Here is a 24,000-nt window from a genome sequence, read left to right on the forward strand (position 1 = left end):
CGAAAATAAAAAAAAGTACCTTAAAATGATTGAATAGGAATTTTGCTTACCTCTTCAAGGGGTAGGCTGAGTCACCAAGAAGGTGAGAGTCCCCAATAAACATTCTGTCTCCTTGCAGAGAAATTTCAGATTTTCTGAACACTCGGGCATCATGTACAGAGCCTGGCCAGCCAACATAGGTATCAGTGAAAATAAGTTGGTGATCACATGTTGCCTGCCAAAAGTGCAAAAATGTTCTATTATTTATCACAAAGGGTTATTGAGCATCAATATACCTACGGGGTGTGTGAACTCTAAGAAGGTTTGTTTTGGGTGAAAAACAAACTTTTGCCAGGAATCAGGAAACTTGGAAAATTTTCTGGGAGACATGAAGTCACAAAGTGAAAATTTTGGGAAGCTGACGTTTTTTTTTTAATGTCTACCAAATATGGGCGACCCTAAAAGCCGGAATGACGGAACGGCAGAATGGCGGAATGGCGGAATGGCGGAACGGCGGAAAATCACCCGAAATCCTAAAAGACGGAACGGCGGAAAATGACCCCAAATCCTAAAAGACGGAATGACGGAAAATCACCCGAAATCCTAAAAGACGGAACGGCGGAAAATGACCCGAAATCCTAAAAGGGAAAAAAGGTACGGGTTTGCGAGACCCCCTTCCCATGTAAAATAATTCTTTTGTTGTTGTTAAAAATTGGTTATCCTTCAGATTTTTACTATCAATTCTCGTATTACTTGTGTCACGCCGTCACTCCGTCACGCTGGGTAGACAAGAGGACAGACCACGGCTCTTGTAGATATCTAATCGTTGGAGCCGTTCATCAATAGTTATCACTTGAATAGGATGTCTAAAATGCGTGCAATTCCACTGTTGGTTTCGGCTTGATCAATAAGAAAAGCGAGTTCATTCCTAAAAGCCACAGATTGTCGAAAAATTACCATAAAACCACAGAGACAGAAAGTAGTGTTCGCAGGTATTTTCCTTCAAATATATATCAATTCAGTGGGAATCCAATAAAATTATTTTTAACATAACATCTGGGATATGTCAAGCGCGAGACAGATTTGACAGCTAGCGACAACACGTCGCCACGTGGAGATGAAATTTGCGACGAAAGCGACAAGACGCAAATCGTCGACTCTGTGTGGGCTAGTATGCACTGAGTATGACCTTTAAATTGCCCTCCCTGAAAGGGAAGTCTAATGCAGACAAATCTCTGGTGAGCCATGGTTTGCCACTATTTCAATGGGGGAATTTGCGGGAAAAAGAGGAGCCTATCGGCCACGGTTCATTTGGTTTAGTTTTTGTCGCAAGGAACCAGCATGGTGAGAAGGTAGTTATAAAAAAGCTACTGAGCGAGGACGATCATGAGAAGCGCCTTTTTATTAAAGAAGCGAAAATTCTCCATGGCATTAACAATGAACATATCGTCAAATTCAAAGCTGCATGCATGGAACCATGTGCAATGATGCTTGAATATTTGTTTTTCGACTTCGCTCCTTTCGGCGGCTCAGCAATTGTTAGCAGTTTGGACAGGCTCCTACAACATCTTCACATGAATGAGGCAATCGACCAATTTCCTTTTCAAGAAAAGATCGCCCTAGAAACGGCAGCCGGGCTTGCACATTTGCATGACCTTGGCATCGTTCATCGAGATATTAAGCCTGCCAATGTACTTGTCTCCAACCAGCATTACTCTACCTTAGATGACAGACAGGAACTTGAGCATGCGTTTCAAACTAGGCCGATAATTTGCAAGCTGGCGGATTTTGGAGAAAGCCGATCCACAATAAACCAAACAAGTAATGTTTGCCGCATGGTTACGAGTAATATTGTCCGTGGCACGCCCGCCTATAGAGCCCCGGAACTCTTAAGCCAGAAGGAATCGACGCTGTCCTTACAAGATCTAAAGGCTGTGGATGTTTGGGCACTAGGAATGCTATTGTTTGTCATAAAAAATCCAGATTTGAAATACCCTTATCAGATGGAGTTGGAAAAGGTTCAAACCGGAAGTAGTCTGTCTGTGTTAGAGAGGCTTATTTCTAGAAATGAGAAGCCGGCTCACTCGGATCACTATTGCATGCAACATGCAGTAAATTGCCTGCGGCTGCGTAAATTACACGATCAGTGTACGCGTGTCTGTCCGAAAGACAGGCCTGATGCGAAATACATAGCAGATTTCTTAAGCAATGAAGAACTACCAAATACAGCAAACACCGCAAACTTCAGAAACTTACCACTTACAGTCAGCCAAGGAAGCTCTGTCGAGAACGCAACTTGCTCAGACGTTCCTGGTGATGGGACAAACGGTTGCGCATTTATGTCCGTAATATTTGGAGACCTGTTGCTGCGCCAGAATGAGAGGTCAACCGTCAGCAAGTTTCGCGACATTGCCTGCCTTGCTGAAGAAGTCATCATTAAGTCCCCTCTTCAATTCAACCCTATTCGTGAAAAAAGTCGACACTATGACGTATCAGAGGCTTACGCACTCCTGCAACAATATAAAGTCGTAGAAGAGGAGTATGAATTCAGTGAAGAGATCATTTCCAGCCATGGAGCTTACTCAGCTTGTGCCAGAGAGGAGCTAATAGCAGCTGTGTGCCAACTAACAACAGAAAGAGCGATGAGGGTTGCCTTCTATTCTTGTGGTGGCTACATCTTTACGATAGGATGGGCATTTCAACACCTATTTATTATGGACACACATGCCATAAGCCAGGAGCTCGGCGGTAATGGTAACGGTTTGGTGAAAGTTTTCATTCACGAAAACAAGCACTTAGCTGCTGAAAATCTGTGTGCGTGGGTATGGAAGCGGCTCAGTCAAAGTAGAGTTAAGAGCTGTGCTCAGCAGTCTCTCGCTGAAATGAGAAAGTCCAGGTAATAGCACTGAAAAAACAACTACTTAAATATCGAAACTCCCACAAGTTTTGAATGTCTATATGAGTTAAACACATGCACAAGTAATAAGATTTCTTCTCTTTGTCTCTTTCATGCAGCCGCAAAACCAAAACAAGTGAGGATACTGAGACATCTTCAAGTGAGTGACAAAAAGGAAGCTTGTATTTAGCACAATCAGTGTTCCTGTGCCAGTATATTAACTTCCGTGATAGGAAATTGTTATATATTTAAAAATCAGCTTCTTCAATTCTTCTTTGACACACAGTGGTTGATCTCCTCACCGGGCTTGGTGACTTCATAGAGGAAACACATCTTTCACAGGTATGTATACTTATTATGTTGTTTTGAGAAGCTTTGATAAAATCTTTCTGGTTAAATTTTAGACTAACTTTACTAGAAGTCGAAAATGGCATATTATTAGTCCATGAACTACCAGAATTTTAATTCCTTTCATTGCGTGTGTATAGCTTCTTCCAGGCGCGCAGTTAGTTGAAAACGGCGAGCGATAAAAAATATGGGAGAAGCACCGCAACTCTCCCGACACGGCGTATTCCGCGCGCGGGCGCCCCAATTGCCGCATTTACTTGATTAAACGCCGAGGCGTTTATTAACTTTTCCAGAATTCGAGTGCAACGTTTACACGGGGGCAACGTTTATTCATAATGCACTATATTTCTTGCAAACAATAGTATGGCCGGGCAGGAGCACTGAACTATACTACGAACTGAAAAACATTGTTATCGATGAAAGTAAATTGCCAAAGCTTGTTGAAGCTGAACTATATAGTACATTGTTCTCGTCCTTTGAGTTTGAAATGTAATGAAACATTGTTTCAATCAATGAAGTTATTTATTTTTTCAGGCCTGCTCAAACTTGACTTTTACCGCATTTGCGTTTCACTTTATTATTCGAACAACGCCATTCCGCATTTATTCAAAAGCGGTGTTTTTTAATATTTCTGCTCTAACATGGGGCGTTTACTCAAGGGCGCCATTTGATCGAGTCATGATAGGGTAACTTAACGCCTGGACGCTGGTAATGTGTTCCCTGTTACTCTATTTTCAATGACAAATATATTAATAGACGTAATAACAATTTTTTTCTTGTTTAACTCTAAAGGTGAACGATTCATCCCTATCGCTCTCTCGATCTCCTCTGAAGAAAAAGGTCAAGAGGTATTGTTCATTCTATGTTTTTTTAATTTCCTGTGTAGTCTTAAAAGTTTCTTCGTATTCCTCTTAGGACGCTCCTTTTTGTGGTTATTTTTTGCGGATGCGTTAACCCACCTACGGTAAACGAAACAAATAAAAATATATTAATAAATGCCTTATTTATAACGTAAGAAATGTATCTGCTAAATTTCAATATGAAGACAGCGAGTATAAACCTATATGCAGTAGATAAAATATTTCAAATTAGTGTTGGTGATTAAAAAAAGATAGTATCTTTTAACAACTGAAAGGAAAGATTTGGTTACAACTATTACAACTACGTACTGGAATGTCTTTTTTCATTCTTTTGACCATCCAGGTGTCAGCCTGCTGTCCGAATTAAACAGGATTTGTTTAAAAGAAGGTTAAATCTTGGCATTTCCAGGTAAAGTGCTGCGTTTCGAAAATAAGTCACATTTGTCACTGTAACAGCATAACTAGTCAACTGAGAACATTACACATTAATTCTTGTCGATCGTTGTTTTGTGGTACAGCCTAACTAGCAAAGTCACAGATGCTACCCTCTTTGACATTGCTGATGATGAGTACTCGCCTCACGCAAACAGGTAATTACTAGGTACCAACTCTTGTCTCTTCTACCGTAAATGAGCGCTAGTTTCTAGCGTGATAATAACTTGGCGCATGTACCGATTGTGAAGCTCAGATAAGAGATATCTAGAAATAAACAAGTGTGTCTGTTTGAGGCTCAGGGCGGAAATGAAGGGGGCGCTATTAACCCTAAATTAAATAGTCCTAACAGTGAAAATCCACAAATAACGTTATTTTCACCTTGAAATAGGATCGTTTACTTTCCTCAAGGAAGCGCTAATAGCATGACCCCCCAAAAAACTGTGAAATTAAATACCGCTGTTGCTGACTACTTTTAATAGTAGTTTCTTCGAAACCCATTTAAGGGTAAAATGTGCATGAGACTTTTCCACCTCTCAGAATAAGTGAACAAAATTTGAAATTGTGATAAACAGAAGCTCACTATTATGTCATTTTGTAGTTCTTGTCATATCTATCTCCCATATACCGCTTTATTGTAAAAGAATTTAACACTCCATAGACTTGCAAATGTTCTAAGAGAGGTTGAAACGTCATTTGTTAGCGCCATTTTTCCCTAAAATACTTGTACAGTAATTGTAATAGATTTATTTCCATAAAATTTATTGTGTTAAAATATAGCGCCAGCTCCCAAGCTGCAGAAGCAGTCACCCCTGTCTACTCCACTAAAGTTGACGCTGACGCAGTTAACTGAAGTTGTGAGATCATTTCAAGCGGTGGTTATGTAAACAGGTAATTTTCATATATGCTAACTTTCAACTTGACATACTTCAGAGATTTCTCTGAAATTGACTTCATGTCATTTAGATTTGTACAACTTGCTGCATATCTACATATCTTTCGCAACAGTTCCAATAACTTTTTTAACTGAACTTGAAAATGATCTTGGAGAGAGAGAGAGAGTAACGTCGTGTTTATGGTATAATTTTATACTGAAACATTTCAAATTTTCATTGGAATGCAGTGCCAGCTCCCACGTCGTAGAAGCAGTCACCCTTGACAACTCTAAAGATGATTGTGACACAGTTGACCAAAGTTATGAGAGCATTTCAAGCGATTGTGATGGAGTCAGGTAATTTTCACACATGGCTAACGTGCAACTTGATAATAATAATAATAATAATACAACATATAGATTTTTTACACTGTTTGAATGATTTCGGTTTCGAAATGCATTAATTTTCACGTGATATATTGTAGGGTTGAGTCTGAAGAAAACGATGCTAAAACGTCGTTGAGCGGTTCCGGCTCCCAGGATCAGATTGAAGCTGCTTTCTGTTATCTCGGAGATGAAGATATCCCAGTGTATGCCACAGAAATAAAGGAATTGTCCAACATCGACATAGCACGGCTATTGCTGGATCCCCCTGAGGATAAGGTGGCAATTAAACCACCCGTCAAGTGTCAAGAAAGTAAAGTTTTCGTCATCGATAAGAAGGCGCCTTGTTTTCGTAACCCAGATGACTGGAAAGCAGATGGTCTCGGAGTTTTTAAAAATGATGGAAGTCATGTCATTGCTTATTACGAGGACAAAGATCCGGAAATCCGCTTCATTTCCAAAACAAAACCCGAAGACTGTAAACGCTCAACAGTTCTTCTCAAGAGGACGTACTGGACGCACGCTCAACATCCCGATTTCCGCAGAAGAGCTTATGAAATGTTCCGATATAATGGGCACGTCTTCATGCCTGAACAATTCGTACTTTTACAGTACAGTTTCTGTGGAAAACCCCATGCAATCACTACCAAACCGCACGGCAATTCTAAGTCGGAGAAGGCGTTTACTCGCACGAAACCTGGAGTTTTGGAGAGCATTAAAGGAAAGGTGAAGGGTTCTGCTCCTCCGTCACAAGTGTATGACGAAGTGTTCGAAGAGGCCGGGGGCCTGCTCAACGTTTGCAGCCTCTCAGATGTTCCCAGAAACAGAAAGCAAGTGGAGAACGCAAAATATAAAGGAAAAGAAGCCAGAAGTCAAGACGAGTTATATGACCTCACCCTTAAGTCAAAAGAGGAAGAGGAAGCGGGAAAAGTTTACATTCGACGCCTACAAGTTGCTCCTAGTCCGGCATGCGTTTTAGCGTCTGATAGGCAAGTTCAAGATGTCAAGCGGTTTTGTGCCAATACTACCAACACATTTTCAGTGCTCTCCATCGACACAACTTTCAACATTGGTGAATTCTACGTGACACCTACCACCTACAAGCATTTGTTGCTGGAGGACAGGAGAACTGGGAAGCCCCCTCTTTTATTCGGGCCAACACTGATACACACTAGGAAGAACAGCGACACATTCAGCTACTTTGGAGCCACACTCACAGGACTTGACAACGGCACGAAAAACATACGATTTGTAGGGTCCGACCGTGAAGAAGCAGTTGAGAAGGGAATGAGTCCTTATCTTCCCATAGCAACATGGCTTGCATGTAAAAGGCACGTAGAAGAAGACTGTAAAAGGAAGCTTCGCTCATTAGGAATTTCAGCAGAGCACTGCACAGCGTTTCTTCAAGACATATTTGGGTCTGATGTCAAGCAGGAAAAAGGGCTTATTGACTCAGACGGGTGCAAAGACTTTGATGCTAAGCTTGAAAGTTTGGAAAGCGTTTGGAATTCAAGAGAAAGGAAATCAAGGGGCACAGTGCTCTCCCATTCAAGCGAAGCAGAATTTCACAAGTACTTTATGGCAAACGTTGCAGAAGACATGAAGAAGAAGATGATTTCACCCGTCAGGAAACGTGCTGGCTTTGGGGAGTCGTTTTTCTACAACAATGGGGCAGAGTCCAAGCATCAGCGGATAAAGGCAAGGAAGAGACAGATGTATGGAGATCGAAAACTTGCTTGGACAGAAGTAGTTGACTTGCTGAAATCTATTTCCGAAGAAGAGGAAAGGAATTGCGAAAGAGCTATAGTGGATGAAGGTCCTTACAAGATAGGCCAGCCCTGCAGTTCAAAGCTTCAAGTCACATTCTCGGTCTACATCAGCAAGTCTCACGCCCAAAAGGAGAAGATCAATAAGAGGGTGCACGAACTTACGCTGGAAGCAGCGTTACTACAGGAAGGCGTGCCAGTTCATCAAGCAAAGAAGAATTTGACTGAATGTGCGTACAAGAACGTGCCAAAGTCAGTCGGTGGGAAACCAGGAGACACGGAACGAAAGAGAAAACGTCTTCCACAAACCCAACGTTCAACTAGTGAGTACAGAGAGAGAATTGCAACACCACCGAAACCAACTCTCGACACAACCACGTTTAAAGTCAAATGGCTCAAGAACTCAAGGGTCTACAGATGTTACGGGTGTCGACAAAACATCCGTCCCAAACCCCAGAAAGGCGAAGCGGAAGTAGTTCCTCCACCACCTTGGGACTTTGTTCTTGCTCGACTAGAACTCAGGCCAATCCCTAACCGTGATGGGGAGTTGAGGATGTCAATCAAACCAGAGCCAGTGCATTATCACCCAAAGTTGTCATGCATTCGCAACGCCCACGGCAAAAAGTACTATCCGTCGGTAGAGGTAACGGAAGCTGACAAGGAGGCGATGGATGATGTCCATCTTGAGCATTTACGTAACGAGTTCGGTATATGAAGATCTTTACGGTAGCCTGTTCATTACGTATATCGTGGCCACGGGGCCATAATTACTTTTAATGCCCAAAGTCAGCTGTGTTTGATTTGAAGTGCTTAAAAGAAAAATTATTAGTAATGCATTTTACGGTAAGCAGCTTTTTCATAGCTTTGCTGTGAAAGTCATCTATTGTTACGGTTTGGCGACGAAAGGTCAACCATTGTGAACGTGGTTCATATTGAAAGTTCCCGAACGCGAAGTGCTCGTGTAAATGGTTCATGGCTCATTCGTGAGTAATGCCTCGCTCTTGTGTTAGTTTTCATAGCAGTCGGGGAATTGCACGGGCACTCGAGCGAGCTCGGGAAAAACTTGCGCGTACGCAGTGTGAGTTCACGTCTTACATAAGTCGCAAACAAGCCGCGATACCATTTTCACGAGTGTCTTCGCGTCCTCCATAGGAGCCGAGCTCAAAACCCTCGTCTTACACAAGCCGCGACTTACGTTATCCGCGGCTCGTGTAAGACGTGAAATTGTTAAAATATACCATTTATACGGCAAGTTCGCATCTTAAATACCCCGCGGCTTGTGTAAGCCGTGGATTAATTATACAAATAGCCCTATAAGTTCCATTTTTTATAAAGTAAGCAGCTGTAACAACAGCTTGGACAGTTTGCTATCGGCCAGTGCAATAAGGCAATCACATTCAAAGTTGTAGTTACGTGCATGCGTGCGTGTTTCTGGCGCTTAATTGCCTGTAGGAGGCGTGGTGGCCTTAGATGTTTACATCTCCTTTGTCGGTATTTTAATAGTAATTTTTCCTTTCCTTCATAACTTGGCTATTCCTCTTTTCTCAGAAATTGTAATTTTATGATAAATTGGAAATAAGACTACGTGTCGTCCAATTCGGTCTGTAATAATACTCGTGAAGAACAAATCAGACTCGCGCTGTGCGGTAGTCTAAATTGGACTCCACTCAGTCCTATTACCAATAATTATTAATGACCGTGGTAGAAAAACAATCTTCCAAAAGACAAGACATTTTCGCATAGTTTTCACTGCAAGTCATTTCTTGTTAAGGTTTGACGTCGAAACGTCAACAGTTGTGAACATGGTTTATATTGACAGTTCCGGATAATGTTAGTTATTGTTGAGATTATTTCCAGTTAATTTTAGGGCCAGGCGACGAATTGTTGATATTAATAGTTCCCGTTAATGTTAGTTACTTGTGATATAAATTCTAGTTGATTTATATTTTCGAATAATTGCTGCAGTTTCGCGCAAATTATGCAGTCAGAATTCAGGTGAAAAGTATACAGATGTACACAAGTTTTTAAAATAGCCAATTAAGCATGCTATTGTGGTTGATTGTTAGGGCAATAAGCGAGAAATAACTTCAGTCGTTTCGAGTTACATTAACTCTAACGTGGTGTTCCTGGTATTCATGCGAAAAAAATTGGGTGATTTTCGATTTTGGATAATTCCGTCTTTTAGGATTTCAGGTGATTTTCCGTCATTCCGTCTTTTAGGATTTGGGGTCATTTTCCGCCGTTCCGTCTTTTAGGATTTCAGGTGATTTTCCGTCATTCCGTCTTTTAGGATTTGGGGTCATTTTCCGCCGTTTCGCCATTCCGCCGTTCCGCCGTTCCATCATTTCGGCTTTTAGGGTCGCCCACCAAATATTCGTGATGATATTCCAGAAGAAGACTTTTATTTACACAGGGTCCCACTATAAATGCCCTTACACAAGTTTGTTTACAGGAATCAGTTATATCACTTCATGTTCGATTGAAGATTTTTGCACTAACATGTACATTTGTTCACGTATTTTGTTGTCCTCCAATAAAAAGTTTGGACTTTGTATGGTTAAAATCTATAACTCAAGGGAAGATACTTGATGAATACAAGTTTATTTGGAGGGGGTACCCATTTTATTTTATTTAGGAAAATGTAAAAAAAAAAATGAAAAGTGTGTTAACATCAAAATGACCCTGATTAAATATGTTCTGAAAGCACCTTACATGTAAGAACTTGCAGGTATTGCAAGGAAGGTACAAAATCAGCTTACAAATTATATACACATATTTTTTGCCCCCGTGAGGAAAACCTATAACAATAAATGTCCTGTACCAAAGTTGAAGTGATACATCCCCGAACTCAAACGACACTTGAGTTGGTAAAAATTTGAAAAACAAAATACCTGTAAAATTATGGAATGATATCTGAGCCGATTGAGATTAGCATCTGGATGTGACGATGAGGCTCGTATGCCAATGTGGCAGCCATCAACTGCACCAATCACTCTTGGAAACCCATTGATTTCCTCAAAGCCATCGTGTATCTCTACAATTCGTCGAGCTACAAATGCAAAAGGTGAAAATTGCGTATAAGTGCCTTACACAAGGACAAACATTTGTTTTGTGTGATAACAAAAATAAACAGAAAATACAAATACCTACCGTTTGGCCATCTCACAAGATCAGGTAAAAGATCAACGAGTGCCCTGCAAACCCGGCAAAACCATCTTGATACACTTGATAATGAAACATCAAAGCAATCGGATATCTGCATCATCCAAAGTGCCATTGCGATCTATTTATCAGGCTCGACAACTGGCCGTCCGAATGCATTACCATTGGGAATATGCTTACTGGGGATAATCATTTGGGCGAGCAACTCAAACGTCGTTCTCGTCATACGAAAGTGCGAGCGAAAACATCTAATTCGTACACGGGAACAGTCACCTCAAAGTAACCATGAATTCGGGAAATTTCTCTCCTCATAAACAATCTTATGGCAGAGGAAAATGCGACGTCCTCTTCAATTTCATTTTCCATCGCCACTTCCTCTTCACCACACCAAAAAAACTCGCAAACACTCAGGAAAGACAGCACATCCGCCATGTTTGTTGGTTTACATTTCGAAAGACACGCAATTGCCCACGCAAACACGTCAGGTCACGCGCGTAATCTCGTAGACTGGCCACTGCCTTTCCATTTGGACATGGCAGAACCAGTTCTCCCGGGCCGGTCAAACAGACAACCAAACAGAGGTAAATACAGCGTGATTGTAAATGAACATGTATCTAATGGGAAATTAGTAACAGCCATCACTGGGCGAAAAAGCTCATTTAAGTAGTCTTAATCTTGGATTAAACATGTTTTAAACTTTGGTTTAATTAATTTAAGTTAACGTTTAAGTTGCTTAAAGTTAAGTTTAATGAAAGCTTAAATTCGTCTTTTACTTACTTAAGGTTCAAATTTAATGTCAGTTTAGTTGGGCTTAAACGTAGCTGAAAGGAATGTTTAATTTCCATTTAATTCATCTTAAACATGTTCAAAACAAATGTTTAATTCTACTTTAATCTGCATTAAAAGTATCTTAAACTGGCATTTAAGTTTTGTTCAATCTACACTAAACGCATCTGAAAGGAACGTTTAGGTTTGGTTTAATCTTGCCTGAACTTTTCTTAAACAAATGTATAAAATCCGTTTAATTCGCACCAAACGTGTTCAAAACAAGTGTTTAAGTTCCCTTTAATCTGCATTAAGTGTCTGAAAGTAGCGTTTAAGTTTTGTTTAATCTGTAATAAACGCACCTGAAAGATGTTTAATTTTTGTTTAAACTCCTTTGCAAAAATTGTAAACCTGTTTAATTCGCACTGAATGCCTCCGGAACAAATGTTTGAATTTCCTTCAATTCAAATCAAATGTACCTGAAGCATAAGTTTAACAGACATCAACCATGTCTGAAACAAATGCTTATGTACTCTACACGAGTACTATTTTACTTGTAATGTAAAAACGAATAACAGTTCTCAACCACAATTGCAACATTTTTAACCTCAATATTGTCGACATTCTTCTGCTTAATATGTATAAGTTCAAAATGGTCAATTCCTTCAAAAAGAGTATCAATTGATACAGTTATATAAATAACAATAACTTTCTTGAATAATACATCATTCTTAACAATAACTAACGTTCCTTATGTTTTCCTACATAATACAAAAATTTCCTCATAATTGTGTACACATCGACAATTTCCATCCCTAATAAAAATTATTGTTCATTAATCTGTCACTCAATGTTTTCCAAGGTTAATTTGAACACTTCAGAACATAAACCCTTAAAATTCATATATTAATCTACAATAATATTGTTCCCTACAGGTAAAAATAAAAGTATCAGTCTGAAACACACAGTACACTGTATCTCGAGTCTCCAGGACTTTGGTACAGTGATTTCATCCTACATTTGTCGAGGTTATCATTAACCTGCTCTTGTTAGTCAATTTGCCCTTGTCACACGGCAGCCATATTGTCCCCCGAGGCCAAAAAAGCTTTGTTTTTCCACTGCAGGGCTTGGCATGGTAAAACAAAGCTCTTTTAGTCTCCCTGGACAATATGGCCACCGTGTGACGAGGGCGAATGCTTTCCAAGATTTGGGGTTTTCGTTTGAGAAGAGACACACGGACCATTACTTGCCTAGTTTATGCTCCATCCTTCATATTTTACACTGTATACAAAAGGGTGAGAGCAAAATCATGTCTATCAGGTGGTCCCTGCTAACTTAAGTTTGATCCCTCCTAATCAACTACTAAAATAAAAAAACCCTGAAGGCTAAAGAACAGTGACATTTACAATTCATGTCTTAACATACACTATTATACCCTGTAAAAATAAAGACTATCAGTCTGAAAGATACAGGACACTGTATCGTGAGTCTCCCGGATTTTGGCTTTCAATATTTTGGAAATGGTTATGTACACAGATTTGATTCTGCCACTATGAAGCTTATCAATCTTGATAATCTATAAATATTTAAGTAAGGTGCTTACTCTTGTTACTATGCATACAGTCAGCGTATTGTTGAGATACTCGGGTTTGTGCGGTTTACAACTATGCAGAGAAATCAGAACTTAGAAAGTGCTCTTGGTATCCATACAGAAAACTGGGGGGTTTTTAATTGCTAAGATCTGCTCTTTCTGCAAAGTCATAAACTGGGCAAAAAAAAATTGGTATTAGGAGGCACCATCCTTAACAACTATTTGCTTAAAAGAGGTCAATGGTGGTGAGTACTAAAACATAGTCACAATAAGTTGACTAACATTTGAAGATACTGGTATTCATTGAGATGACTTGTTGTAGTAAACAGGCATTACTAAAACCAGAGGTCCCTAAAAGCTAACTCCCCATGTCACTATTAATAAATAGCATATTATAGAATGCATTTTTTTCAGTCAGAGTTGACACAGACATGCTCAGAAAAAGGAAATCTGAGTTCTCCCAAAAGGTTTAGATGATCTACCACTGAGCTGCAGGAGACTCGTGCATAAGAACCAAGTTAATGTAAATATCCTACATACTGATTCGCCCTATTTGAATCCTAATGGGCATGATCTTAATCATATGAACCTAGTTTAATTACCGGGCTCCCACTGGTATCTTGTAGGTAAGTATTAGAGTATTGGAGCAACACATGCTATGTTCAGAAATACACACTAATGAGATGCATGAACTAATGATAGATATCACAAGGTGTCCCCTAACCTTGATTCTTACTAAAACACAAACATTCTGTCAAACTTGAGGTCATATGTACCAAACAAAAAGGTCTGTCTTTTACAAATGTACCCAAATTCAGGGTCAGGTGCAGTTCTGGACTAATGGAAAGGTCATGATTTGATTTCCTGTTGGGAAACTGATTTCTTTTCTGAATATCCCTCCATGTGTCACCGTCTGAATAATAATATACTGTATTGGTAGATATAACCACATTTCTTTTAAAATTATCTTAGTAAAAAAAAAATTATAACTATAAATATAAATATATATGTATAGAGAGAGAGGTGGAGAGTGAAGACAAAAGACAGCTCAAAGGAGTTTCAAGGGATCACACAGTCTGATAATGAAATTTAACAGTTAAAGATGGTGCCAATTTTAGTTGCTAGGCATGTTGAGATTTTCAGGTTTCCTATGGGTGATGCCTACTAAAACAGGGATATTTTTGCCAGTTTAAAACTATGCAGAGAAAGCAAACTTAGCAAGTGCTCTTGGTATCCAACAAGAAAATTGGGGGAACCCTGCATTTTTCTGAGATAATAAAGTACATGTAGTTTAAATTTAATACCATACATTGCCTAGTATTTTACTGCTTTTAAAAATAATTGTTGCTTCATTATCTCCACAAAATGCCCCACTGCCTCCAATTTTCTTTCTGGACTCCAGTGGCCCATACTAAGATCTGTTTCCCTTGCATAGTCATAAGGTATATGCAAAAATACTACTATATTAGTAGGCACCATCCTTAATTTCAGACATATTCAGCATTCCCAAAACACTTACAGTATGTACACAAGCAATTTTTGACCAGAAAAAAAAGAATGATTGCAAACATTCAAAAACTTCCTTGCTTAGTTTTTTAGCAGAAACAATATTTTTTAGAAACTTTGATATAGACAAGTCGTGTAGATCATGCATGTGGGGCTTGAAACTTGAGGTTTCTTTGCTGGGAGTTGTTAAAAAATCATAAAGAAACTTTCTTAACCTTGCATTATTATCAATGATTTATTTCAAAATTCTTATCACTGTGTGTGCCCCATCATCCTCTGTCTTCATACAGAACTCACTCAGTGGTTGTCTAACAGCCCAAGATGGGCCAGAAGGCACAGGCCTGTCTGACTCTCCTCCAACTCTTTTTGGCTTGAGCAACTGTTTGGCATGTCTGTTTAAGTTCTCCCTGTGGGCCCTATCTAACCTTACTTTCAAATTGGTAAGGGCCGTTCGCTGCCAAGGCAGCTTCTTTGTTACATAACCAACCAAATGCTGGTTTCTATCCCCTGTTATGGGGTCCTCCACTTCTTCATACTCGGAATCCTCGCTGCTCATGTAATCTACATAGAGGCTGTCGCCGCATGACTTCTGGTCTCGTAGTGTCATTGTTGCCTTCAACTTTTCAAAGCCAGACAGACGCCTTTCCAATTTCTAATGATAAAAGTAAACAATATTTGTTTCATTTTCACAAGTGCTTACAATATCTTTTTGTCTAAATTACAAAATTAACAAGATCCTGCAAAATTAAGTAAGACTTTACAACTGAAAACATATAGTAAAAGGAAAAATCAAAACAATTATTATTATAAAAAAGTGGAACCGGGCAAAAAATTGCAATCAAATTAATATACAGTAAGTGCAGTTCTATATATCTCAAGCACCCAACAAACGTTTTTTTTTTTACAAGCTAACCATAAAATACAAAGCGACCTGTTTTCAATAATTTGTTGTCGCGTCACTTGCCTGTTGGACTTTGTAACGAGGAGTGACTATTAATAAAATTTGTGTATAATGATTGGCTTACTTGTAAAAAAAAGTTAGTTGGGTAGCCACGGTAAGGCGTGTTGCACTGTAATATCTTGAAATTGAAGATAAACTTGTTGAATGAAACTTACGCTTAAGAGACGCCTTGATCTCCTGAAGATTTCCTTATGTTTGTCATTTGTTCCACTTTGGACTTTATGATCCCTTTCTTTGACAGTTTTGAAATATCGATAGTGCTGTGCTGTTGAATTTTTAGAAAAATAAGCAAAGAAATATTAAGTACTGCAAAATATCCTCTCCAATAACATGACAAGCTTATTTGCAGTATAAGCTCCAATTTCCAGTGAACTGGGATGGGGGGATGGCGGGATGGTCCTTTTAATTTGGGGCTTGGATCGCAAGCTCTATGCAGTAGCGGGGTTTGGACAATGGGGAGGGATAATTCAACATGCAAAGTGACTACCATTTTGACAAACCACTTCACAAACTGCCCAGATGGAAAATTTTCAATGTCAGTTAAATTAATGACCTCAAATGGTTTGAACAAGGTGTTAATTAACTTGAATGGCTGCCAATTTCTGATAAAATTCAGAGCTTCAGACAAGCGTATTGGCTAAAAAAGCTGCAGTTGTCCATGTCTGTTGTCTGTAACTGACGTTTGTGTTGTGTGAGCTTACTATTTTCCTCTAGTGTTTGAGTACACCATTACATTTTTAAAGGCCCACCTTCAACCGACAGGCTTTTCGACCGTTTGTTTTTGTTATGGAAATTTGCATTGCTTATTGTAGCGATTTAATTGGATGAATCTCAGCTTCGGGTGGAATTTTCATATATGAAAATTGTTCTGCAGCACGCAATGCCTGTCGGTTGAAGGTGGGCCTTTAAGCTAGTGCTATCTACAAATTTGAAATATTTAGCTTCCACATCCAAAAATTTACTTCTGAGCACATGGACTGCCATGGAAACATGACTTTGTGATTACTTAATTAGTGGCGTTAATGTAAGCTTTTTATCATTTTCTAGTTGATTATGAAAGGTAAAGTGTGCGAAACTATACCCTTCCACCCACCACACATTTGCCCAGCGCATGTCAAATTCAGTACAGAGAATGTAGTGACAAATAAGCAAATGTTCTGTGGCCGAGTTACAAGCTTGTTGGTGCCCAGCCCCTCAACTGCTCCATGTTTGTATTCAACTATGGCGACATAAAAACATGACGAAGCACAGAATACAACTTATTTCTTCGCAAAACGTCTTAGACATCCATATAAATTCAGTAACACTGTGTAAGAGTGAGAGACACCTTAAGTTACAAAAGAAAATGACTAAAGGCTTCCCGATATCTATTGTCCACATCGATGGCGGTTCCTTTGAAGACACGTGTGCACATTCCTCAGCTGGTCGATCAACAAGCGAATTTTGAAGCAAACGCTACGGCCCCAAACAAATTAATTGTATTCTATAAGAGTCAAGTTAAGTTATACCTACCCTTAAATCGTTCGGGACTTCTACAGTGGACCGTACACGGCTTTTCCGGCCACGTCTACTCTTCTGTGTTTGTTGCCGTTCAAGCTCTGTTCTCAACGTTTCATTTTCATTTCGAAGAGTAGCATTTGCTTCTTCCAATTTCTTCTGCCCTTCTTGAATCGCATCCAATCTTCTGTTCATCTTTTCCATGAGGACTAGCTGCCTTTCTTGAACCGCATCCATAGCGTAAATCTCACTTGAACAAGCGAACTTCAATATGTAAACTACTACTGCAGAAAAATGCAGAAGTGTGATACGATTTCAAATGACGCGCTACTATATATGGGCATTCGATATTAGACATCTGATTGGCTTTGCGAAGAATGAGCCTCGACCCCTCGCGTCAAGCCTTTGTCACGCAACAGCCGAAATCACGCGCTCGCATTTTAGTTCCAAAATGGCTGGTTCTAGGATTGGTTGCGAGCAATTTTGTCCAGAAACTCCTGACTCCGCCGATTTTCTGCGCAACAAATGTGATACCTGTGGAAAATCGTTTCTCTATTCATCCTCCTACCGACGACATCTGTAAACTCCGTGTACAACGAGAAAACGACGTCGAAGACTATGGCTTGCTGACGAAAATGACATAGATGTTGACGAAGATTACGATGTTGCCGTAACAACTCTACTGGACGCTAATTATTTCAATGGATTTGGTGGTTAAGGCAGCTTAAATGAGACTTACATCTTTCAATGGCTTTACTTCTCTATTAAACATGACTTAAACATGCTTAATGTTCCAAACAGATTTAATACTGTTTAAGTTTGCCTAGACCAGAGCTAAATATTTCAATGGATTTAGTCGTATGTTTAAGGCAGACTTAAATGCGATTTAAATCTTTCAATACATTTACCCCCTATTAAAAATAACTTAAACCTACTTAAATTCAAAAAAGAATTTCATATGCATATAAGGAAACTTTAATCTAACTTAAATTAATGTCTCAGTTTAAGATGTGTTTAAAAGTCTTAAACATAGTTTAAAGTTTCCGTTAGATTTAAGGATTGTTTAATGTGACTTAAATATTTATTAAATATTGGGTTTCACCCAGTGCATCAAGCAATTGACAAGTAGTCATACAGAACATATTACATGAATCTCCATAATACTTGCCAATTATTTTATCTTTTTCAAAGAATTTCCCCTTTAAATAGACACTCTTCTCTTCCATTTCAGTGTTAAAGGTCCAACCAGAGCGTAGGGAGGGGGTAATGATGGGGGGCACCTTTTCAGCTTTCACGGAATTGTCTTGCTTTGAATTGGCATACGTTAATCTTTCCACAAAGATCGCTTTCACCTGCTCCATGAAATTCTCCAGTGAAATTGGCTCACCACCTCCACCTGCATTATTTCCTTTTGGGTACTCAATCTGCCAAAATACAAATATTTCTGATACTATTATGGCAATAATTTATTATTGGAGTGTCAACATTTATTTTGTAATCTTTTGATCCCAAAAGTAATGGTGTGCATTTTTACACTTATTGCAATTCAGGACATCTACGAACAGACTGGCCAAGGATGTCTTACACAGAGAAACTAAATCAATTTTTAGTAATATTAGTACTCGTAACAACTTTTTTTTTGGAGATGAGGAATTCTGTGTAGGATTCAAACCTGATTAAAACCTGAAGCAACAGTCAATACTGTTAATTTAGAGGCTAAAAAAACATCATCCATTAGTGACCTGTGAATTGGATTTTAATGATCCAAAGTGAAAGCCAGAGTGTTGGCTATCTGTAGCTATTTGTTTTATAATAATAAAGAGGTGGCGACGCAAGGCCATTAAACTTACCAAATCAATATTGCAACAGTTTTTTTCATTTCCATCCCCAAAATGTACTTGCCCAATCACACCACAAATTCCACAAACTACACTGTCATGGGACCGGTTGGATAAAAGTTCAAAAGCATAAAAGCCATTGTATAACAAGCCTGTAATATACTTTGGGTTACTGTCAGTGAGTTGAACCTAATAATAAAAAATACATTATAGGTAAGACTGGAGAGATCCTAGCTTAACCCATTGACTCAAAGGGGGTTCCCCATTGACTAGTAAAATCGTCTGGCGTTAGACAGAGTAAAATACTTTAGGTTACTGTCACTGAGTTGAACCTAATAATAAAAAATACATTATAGGTAAGACTGGAGAAATACTTGTTTAACCCATTGACTCACAGGGGTTCCCCATTGACGAGTCAAATCGTCTGGCGTTAGACAGAGTAAAATACTAAGTCTGGCCGATTTAGGCCGGTTTGGACGTCAAAGGGTAAATTAATAGTGGCAAAGTACACGTATCTCGAAAAGTTAATTATAAGAACCCAACGACTGCCTATTTTGTTGCAACCAACTATCACTATTCCATGACTAAATATTCCATGATCTCCTGATTCATTAATTATGTGCTTGATATGACAATATTGACAGTCCTCCCACTCTGCATATGTAATTCCACCTTGTCACCCACAGAGGGATCACATGAGATAGCATTGCGCCTGCGTGAACTCAGTGCGTTGTTGCCTTCGTGGTGAACGGATTGTCTTTTATGTCCTGCGAAAACTTGGTTTTTGCCACGCACAATGCCGCCTGCTTCACCCACTAAAACATCGAAAGAAATTCATGTAGAGATGCACCCGGTACCAGGAGAGAGACCTTCCAAGTCTTCGAAACGCGGCAATGACAAAGATGGGAAAAAGGTCATAATTGACTCCCGTCAAAACGATGAAGACGTGGCGAGCACTCAGATCAGTGGTTTGCAAAAATCTATGGAACAAGGTTTTTCTCGCATGGCCGAGTCGTTAACCACGGCCCTAACACAAACCTTTGAGAGGTATGTGTGTGAGGAGGTCACCGAGGGTGACTTAAACGACAATATCTTTTCCCATTCCACATCGCCTCGATGGCACGTTTCTCGAGAGCTCCGGACTTTGGAAGCTTTTTAGTATGTTTATCCTTGTTATTCTCTAGCGCCATTACTCTAAATGAAGACCTAAGAGTGATTGGAGGAACAGATGTTCGTCTTTCCTTGTTTGACTTGTTCAAACAAGCAGAATTTTGCCAAGACGCTGTTTACTCCAGAACGTCATTCCGCCATCTTGAATCTCGTAAATATCGTGGAAAGCGTTTCCTGTCTTCAAGGCTTCGTTATTATTCTAATGCCGTTTCTGGTTATCAACTAACTAGGATTGTGTTTGCTGGTGATGTTTCACCAAACCCTGGGCCTGTATCTAGAGGAAGTAATGCCACAGAAAACTTATTGTTGAGCACTTTCTCTACGATTAAACATCATGGAAAGTATGACATAACAGTGGGCCACACAAACGCTCGAGGACTTCACAAGAATTTGCCGCAAGTAAAATTCCTGTTGTTTCATACTGGCTTAGATGTCCTAGCTGTCTCAGAAACTCATTTCTCTCCGGCCGTAGAGAGCTATGAAATCGCTATTCAAGGATACCAGCTTCAAAGAAAGGATCGTCTCGGCAAAATCGGCGGCGGAGTTGCTGTTTATTTCAAAGATTCCTTAGATTGTATTTCAATTGCAAAATATGATAATTGCGACATTGAAGCAACATGGCTAGAACTCAAAGTCAAATCTCAAAGACTTCTTGTTGGCTGTATATATCGTCCTCCAGATTCCGAGGGTTTCTACGATAAATTTTTTCCAATTCTTGAGAGAATCTCTGCGAACAGAAAAAAAAAATGTCATCATCACTGGGGACTTCAATTCGAATATGCTAGACAACTCTGGAAATGGCAAAAAGTTTAAAGATGTCCTGCAACTCGTTAATTTTAAAAATGTTCTTAAGAATCCTACCAGAGTAACAGAACATTCCAGTACAATCATAGATCTAATTTGCACAAACAACATGCCAAAGGTTAATAGTGCTGGTGTTATCGATTTCTGCATTGCTGACCACAAATTTATTTACATTTCATTTAAGTTGGCAAAGTCACGCAATTCCCCGCCAGTAATAAAACAAGTCAAGAACTTCAAAGGAGTTAAGGAAGATCCAAAATCTCTTCAGAACGACCTTGAAACCGCACCATGGTGGATTTGTTCTATTTTTGATGAAATAGACGACGTAACATGGGCCTGGGAAACAATGTTTAAAGATGTTGTTGATAGCCATGTTACAAAACGTCTAGTTAAAATTAGACGGCATTCACTCCCATGGATGAACAGTGAAATACGCAAAGCCATGAACAAGCGGTATAAACTCTTAAATCTTTGTTATGGTACGCCAAAAACCAAGCAAAACTGGGAGGAATATAAATTCGCTCGAAATCAAGTCACTGCTTTATTAAGATCTGCAGAGACTCAATATTGGAAGGAAAAGTTCGATAAAGCCAATAACTCACGTATGTTCTGGAAAACTGTACATAGCATATCTGGTAGCCAGAAGTCCTCCAGAATTGGACCAGTCAAAGATGAAAACAGCTTGGAGGTTTTGGATGATGACATGAAGGCTGACTTATTTAACCAATATTTTGTAAATATTGGCAGAGATGTCGCAGAAAACTTCCCTAACATCCCAAACCAAACCGATATACAACATATTTATAGAGTCTCGGCACTTTCCTGCAACTCTTTGGTTCTGGATTCTGAAAATATCCTCAAAAGTCTAAAGAATATCAAAAGTAACAAAGCAGCAGGCCCTGATGGTATATCAAGTACAATTATTTCTCTAGCCGGCCCTGCAATCATTAATGGCTTGGAAAATATCTTCAAGCGCAGCTTTGTCACAAGAACTGTTCCCATTTCATGGAAAAGAGCAAAGGTTACCCCTATCTTTAAAAAGGGAGTTAGAACTGACATTGCCAACTACAGACCTATATCTTTGCTGTGTATTCCAAGTAAATTACTTGAACATTAGGTTTGTAACATAATTGATGAGCACCTAAGTATCTCCTCTCTAAAAAGCCCTTCACAGTGGGGCTTTACAAAAGGTCTATCATCAGAAGGCATGTTACTAAAAATGACAGATACCTGGAAGATGAATATGGATAAAGGTATGATTGTGGGTGCAATATTTGTTGACTTTAAGAAAGCTTTTGATAGCATCTCACACAACATCTTGTCATCATGGATTAAGTGGGAATCTCCACGAGTGGCTGATGGATTATTTAAAAGACAGATTTCAATACACTGTGGTAAATGGCCACCCTTCTAATCTGGATGAAGTAAAATATGGTGTTTCCCAAGGATCCCTCCTGGGTCCAAGGCTTTATACTATCTACGTCAATGACCTCCCTAATGCTATTACATCTGGAGATGTGTTTATGTATGCAGACGATACAACATTATATTGTGTGGGGAAGAACTTTGATCAGGTTTGCTCACAATTAAATAACATTCTCGAGCAACTTCTGCTTTGGAGTACAATGAATAAACTTAAACCCTATTCATGCAAGAGCTGCACGAGTTATCCACCAGGATAAAAGTCTTGAGAAGCTAAATTGGTTGCCAATTTTCTTATATATATAAAAGAAGACTCCTTCTTCTAATGCATGATGTTTTAAATGATAAAATCTTATATGCCCCTTTTAATTTGAGGTTTGGTAACAGACCATCACGTACAGGAGGGTTACAGGTTGAAATCCCTAGAGTGAACTACAAAGTGGGAAAGGAATCAGCACAATATAGAGGACCTGTAATCTGGAATTTTATTGCTAGGCTGACAAATTTTAATGTAAACATTCAAAAAGACAGTTTTAAAAACATTTTACGTAGGCTCTCACAGAACATAAATGGCTTCTCATTCGAAGCGCCTATGATTGCTATGAAAGACCGAGATTTTGTATATTTTTAAGTTTTATTATATTGCATGTAAATTTTTGATTAATTCGTAACTTATTTACCTATGAATCTTATTTTAATGATTCGTATTGAATATTTAAGTACTATAGGATGATTTTATAAATTATTTTAGATTCACATTTTATTAGTTCGTTGTAGGTCCACATCAGCCTTTTGGCTGCCATTCTGTAACCTGCATTACTAAATAAAGTGATTGATTGATTGATTGAAACCCCTCACAAGACAAACCCAGCCAGAAGGAGGGAAAATCGTCTTCATCGAGCGAGCACGTGGATGTTGATCGGTCAATGACCTTTTGTCTGATACCACAGAGCATGGCAATGTAAGGCAACCTGAAGTCGACAAATCAGTTGGAGACTTCCTTAAAACTGTTCAAAATGACCTGTAGTCGGAAGAGAAGGGACTTCCCATTCATGAAGAGCTCGCTAAAGTTATGACGTGTCTCGTGCGAGACGGCATGCTAGGAGAACGGCTGCAAGACAAGATAAACAAATATCCGCAGCCGGAAAACTGTGAAGGTTTAACGAAAGTTCGAGTTAACCAACTGATTTGGGATAATCTCAGCTCCACCATCAGGTCGCAAGACTTGAAATTCCAAAAAGTGCAAACGTCTATCGTTAAGGGTATGACAGCTCTTGCTCACGTCACTGACGCCATCTTGAAACGAGTTAATGAGATAAATGGCGGGAAAGTGCTCGCTCAAGAGGCAATAGACAGCCTTTCTCTTTTGGCACATGCAAATACCGAGCTTAATAATAGAAGGAAAGAGCTCATAAAACCGGACTTGCACTCGGATTACACACCTTTGCTCAGCGTCTACAACAGTGACAGCTGAACTCTTCGGAGACGACTTGTCGAAGCAAGTCAAAGATATCTCCGAAGTAAACCGTGTTGGCCAGAAAGTAACTACTTCCACTGTCACTCGTCATAAAGGCCCGACCCCCTCTAACATTGGGTACAAAAGCCAATCGTCTGGTGCCAGAGGAAAATTTTTTCGAGCAAGAGGAAGTCAGAAGCATTTTTTAGGCTGGCGACAGACCGCAAGTCGCGGTCCAGCCACTCAGAATTCAGACAAGTATCCCAAGTCGAAGGGTCAAAGCAAGTAA

The 24,000-nt window shown here is 39.4% G+C and overlaps 1 protein-coding gene, 1 long non-coding RNA gene and 1 pseudogene across 2 annotated transcripts; 2 read left to right on the forward strand and 1 right to left on the reverse strand.

The window, feature by feature from the left end:
• The first annotated feature begins 5,827 nt into the window (after positions 1 to 5,827).
• On the forward strand, positions 5,828 to 8,254 carry LOC137995816 (uncharacterized). Its single transcript, XM_068841297.1, has one exon. It carries the CDS (start codon positions 5,828 to 5,830, stop codon positions 8,252 to 8,254), a length of 2,427 nt encoding a protein of 808 aa, XP_068697398.1.
• A 3,186-nt stretch (positions 8,255 to 11,440) lies between these two features.
• Positions 11,441 to 18,124, reverse strand: LOC137997414 (uncharacterized). Its single transcript, XR_011122465.1, has 3 exons — positions 17,037 to 18,124; positions 15,680 to 15,789; positions 11,441 to 15,215 (listed from the first exon to the last, which is right to left on the reverse strand). It is a non-coding gene; the product is annotated as an uncharacterized lncRNA (long non-coding RNA).
• Positions 18,125 to 19,703: 1,579 nt separating this feature from the next.
• LOC137995818 (uncharacterized) lies at positions 19,704 to 23,729 on the forward strand (annotated as a pseudogene).
• The last annotated feature ends 271 nt before the right edge of the window (positions 23,730 to 24,000 follow it).

The sequence above is a fragment of the Montipora foliosa genome, chromosome 3, assembly GCF_036669935.1.
Source record: "Montipora foliosa isolate CH-2021 chromosome 3, ASM3666993v2, whole genome shotgun sequence".
Taxonomy (NCBI): Eukaryota; Metazoa; Cnidaria; class Anthozoa; order Scleractinia; family Acroporidae; genus Montipora; species Montipora foliosa.